Source organism: Excalfactoria chinensis, chromosome Z, assembly GCF_039878825.1.
Source record: "Excalfactoria chinensis isolate bCotChi1 chromosome Z, bCotChi1.hap2, whole genome shotgun sequence".
NCBI lineage: Eukaryota > Metazoa > Chordata > Aves > Galliformes > Phasianidae > Excalfactoria > Excalfactoria chinensis.
This window is the reverse complement of record NC_092857.1, coordinates 62,817,551-62,821,690: the sequence shown is the minus strand read 5'-3', so window position 1 is coordinate 62,821,690 and position 4,140 is coordinate 62,817,551. Positions and strand designations below refer to the sequence as shown.

Below are 4,140 nucleotides of genomic sequence, written 5' to 3'. Positions count from 1 at the left end.
CTATGCTTCCAACATCAAGCAAAATAAAAGAGATGGTTCCTTCTCTGTGTTACTGAAAGGCACAGCTGTTCACCTCTTTTCTTTGGAAGATTCCTTTCTGTGAAGATTTGCTCACTGCTAATTGAGTAATTACTTCCTTCATTTAAATCAAGTTTGTTTGGTTCTTAAATTAAGCCCCACAGTATATTTCAATGTTTAGTTTCCACATAATGCATACAGACGTAGCCTCTGAATTTTTTTCCCCCACACATGCAAGTTACTGTCTTGTGATCTGGAGTCTGAAATTCACTATAAATACTATAAAAAATGGCAGATATTTTAAAAAGTGATAACGATTTAGCTGACCACTAAAAGCACAAAGAGAGTTATCCAAACAGTGACCTCCAGTAGTCAAAGGCTTTCCTGGTTTCCAGTTTTGTTAGGGCTTAGGAGTTACTCACCTACAGCAACAGATGCAGCTGGTGCTGCCTCCATTTGCCATCCCAGCCAAGAGGCTGACAGCATTTCTTGGATAAACATATACAAGCACACACAACCACACACAACCACACAGTCTAGCAGCACTGGCTCAGAGCCTTTACACGCACCTCTCTAGGCACCAGTATTACTCATACAGGAAAGAACACAGACAGCCCCCACACAGTAGCACTTGCCCCTTTCAACACAAGCAGAATAAGTCAATGTCTGGAGAAAAATAAAAAAATAAAATAAATTTTAAAAAAAAAAGGCAAGATTAAGTTTAGGTAAGAAGGTAAGACAGGCTCACATACCTAAATGAAAAAGCAACCTACTGCTCCTGTCAGTCAAGTGTGTGTAAAGCCACATAACTTCTTAAAGAGGAGAACTGAGTCAGTCCTACCTTTGACAGAAAATAAACACAAACATTCTATTTTCTCTTCATTAATTTCAGCATGTGTAAATTCAGCTCCTGAGCTGCAGTGGAGAGAATAAGAAGAAATACAACAGGAGACATTTATTCTGCAGCCACTGACTGTATCTTCTCTGTTTAGGTTGTACTCTTGTGCCACTTCAGGAAAGGCTATTTATTTTCTCTGAAAGTTAGTATTTAAGCTTCAAGAAATACCAAAGAATTAGCTGCACCTTTGTAAGTAGAAGAATCTGCTTTTTAATTGCACTTCAAAAATCTCACTCAGTAAGACTTATTCCAAAGTTCAGCTTGTGACTTTACAACATTCTCCTATATTCCCAAGAAAATGATGCCTTTACCTAATGATCACCCACTTACAACAGTTTCAGCACATACTGAGATTCCCTCACACTTCCTGCTGTGATTTCCAGCAGTGAAGTTTTTCAGATTTTGAACAGGAACTGGGGGTGAAGACTCATCTAGCATTGCAACATTAAGGGGGGGAGGGGGAGGAGGAAACAACACATCAGTTGGCTTGATTTAAATGCAAATACACATCATTAACGTTTTCTTTTAATACAGCCACAACACAAAAGAGATTCAAGGACATCAGGGCTGCCAGTGCCTGTAAACCTATGAGAAGACAGATGATTCCAGAAATCGGAAGTCATAGAAAGGCTGACAACTCATGAGGATGCCATTGCTTGCCCCAGCCAACAGCTCTAGGACACCAAGCACAACACAGCAAAAAAATAGGAAACTCATTCCATAATGTATCTGGTCTTGCAGTTTCCCTAGGCAGCCCTCCTGGAAAAGTTGATCCAGCTGGTGTAAGTCACTCCCACAGTCCACGTATTTTTTACAACAGCTTCTAGGAACATGAGATGTTTCAGATGGAAAATGCGAAAAAGCAGCTGATGCATTTAGCCAGTCTGTATAGTTTTGGAGCCCACAGCACTGAAGCTTCTTCTGAAGCGTATCCACAGTCCCACTGCCACGAGCCAGGGAATGTGTGCCATCGTATTGTTTGAAGGCTTGTCCCATTGTGCTCTTAAGCTCAACTGCCATCCAAACAGAGTAGAACTGTGTCAAAACTGCTAAAGACACTTGGAGACAAAGAAGAACTAGCAGCAGGTACATAAGAGTCCCTTGGTGGTAGCGGGAGTTCCTTGTAGAAACAGAAACAGCCAAAATACCAGTAGGTAGCAGGATTAATGCAGTTACAACAGCCAACCAGCCAGGAAGAGGAAAGAAAAATTCCTGAAAGAAATAATGGTAGTTCTTGCAGAAAAGGATCACAAAACATCCACCAAAGGCCAGAGCCGCTGCACTTGCCCAGAAGATAACACCAAGGAACAACAGTAAAAAGCGAGCAAAAATCCTGAGCCAAGAGTCCTCATAGAACCACAGAGGCACACGTGCACTTCTTACTCTCCACATCTTGCTCAGATGTAGCAGCTTACCCCTCACCACCACTATTTGAAAGGCCTCCACCTCACTTCAACAGGTGTCTCAGATGACATCTCCACCCAAAAACAGCTTGCAAGGGAGCAGAGCTGATAAACTCCCTTGGTGCCAAGGTAAAGTTCTGAAGCAGCTATGTGTTATTACTTGTCTTTAGATACCATGAGGAACTGTGCCTAGCTTGCTGTTGAGAGGACATTCACTCTTCTGTTATTGGATGCAATTTCACCTGAAGGGGAAGCATGGTTGAAAAAGAACTGAACTTTTTGTTTTACTACATTTGTGTTAAAAATCTGAAAACAGGTAAACAACAAAGGCTGTGGCCAGCAGTGGGTCAGATCATTTAGACTACCCAAGTGATAGAGGGGATTCTACTGTAAATCCTACAGCAGTAGCCAAAATGGCAACAAATGTGCAAGTCAGAGTCATTAAGGAAATAATTATTTAAACAGAGCTATTCAATCAAGGATCTCTGTAGGTAACATGTACCCAGACTCATTATCCTTCCCAGTACATTTACCACTCATTAGATTTGATGAGGGGCATAATGATGTTAATAATATTTTGCCCTTTTTTACTCAGCAAGATTTCTGCGTAGATAGCATCAATTACTCAAGACACCTGGATGAGAAATCCCTACCATTCTGCATTTGCATGCTCTCAGTTTGCGTCACTAGTGATTGAACTGAGTGCTGTAATGACTGAATACAATCAACAGTAAGAACTGCATTAACTTTTCCTTATGTGCAAAGAAACTGAATTACACACAGGCTAAATGACTTCACAACAATCAAAGAGGGAATCAACGTCACTTATCAGCCAGCAGAAGAGTATTGTTTCTCAAAAGTTATACAGAAGAGAGAAGTAAGATGAGGAGCCTGTCTAAAGCTTGCCACAGGTGCCAGGATTGCATATCAAAGGCCAAAAATGTCAGGGGAGGAGCAGGGGGAGATGATGAAATTTCTGTTTTCTTTCTCAAGTTGCAGAATAGGGCTTGCACAATAGGTGTGAATAATAGAGAATTTAGAGAGACAGAACTCATTTTCAGAAGGGGAAGCAACTGAAGAAGACCAGAGTTGGTATTCAGATACCTAGAACCATGAGAAGTCTTACAGAGCTTGATGTGTGTACCTCCAGAAGATGGTTGGTATGTAAGGACCTATTGTTGCTACATATGCTATGCATATGCCCATCTTGGGCTGATCCCCATTAACATGTCTTCTTTGTGGACTGAACAAACATTTCATTAAGACAAAGTGTTTTGGAATATGATAAAGATACTCCATGAAGGACAATGACCACCTTCCTCTGAGAACAGGCAAATAGAAACAAGTTCGCCTCACATTTATTTGTTCTCCTACGGAGAAAGGTTGAGGGAATTGAGCTTGTTTAGCTCTGAAAAGAGAAGGCTCCAGGGAGACCTCATTGTGGCCTTCCAATTCTTAAAGGGTGCATATAAACAGGAGGGGAAATGGCTGTTTACAAGGGTGGACAGTGATAGGACAAAGAGGAATGGTTTTCAACTGAGACAGGGGAGTAGTAGGTTGGATGTTAGGAGGAAATTTTTCACCCAGAGAGTTGTGACACACTGGAACAGGTTGCCCAAAGAGGCTGTGGATGCCCCATCCCTGGAGGGCCAGGGCCAGGCTGGATGTGGCTCTGAGCAGCCTGGTCTGGTGGTTGGTGACTCTGCACATAGCAGGTGCTTAAAACTAGATGAACATTGTGGTCCTTTTCAACCCAGGCCATTCTGTGTTTAATACATACAGTGAACACCAACTGAAAGTTTTCACAGAGCAGAAGAAACA

The 4,140-nt window shown here is 41.8% G+C and overlaps 1 protein-coding gene across 1 annotated transcript; it reads right to left on the bottom strand.

Annotated features, from left to right (window-relative positions):
• Window positions 1–1,128: 1,128 nt before the first annotated feature.
• On the bottom strand, window positions 1,129–2,308 carry LOC140264364 (tetraspanin-36-like). The gene has a single exon (XM_072360082.1). It carries the CDS (start codon window positions 2,306–2,308, stop codon window positions 1,502–1,504), a length of 807 nt encoding a protein of 268 aa, XP_072216183.1. The 3' UTR covers window positions 1,129–1,501.
• Between the last annotated feature and the right edge of the window lie 1,832 nt (window positions 2,309–4,140).

What these genes read in the sequence shown, in the direction of transcription:
- LOC140264364 (XM_072360082.1), bottom strand. Translation starts at nt 2,308, where the DNA reads ATGTGGAGAGTAAGAAGTGCACGTGTGCCTCTGTGGTTCTATGAGGAC.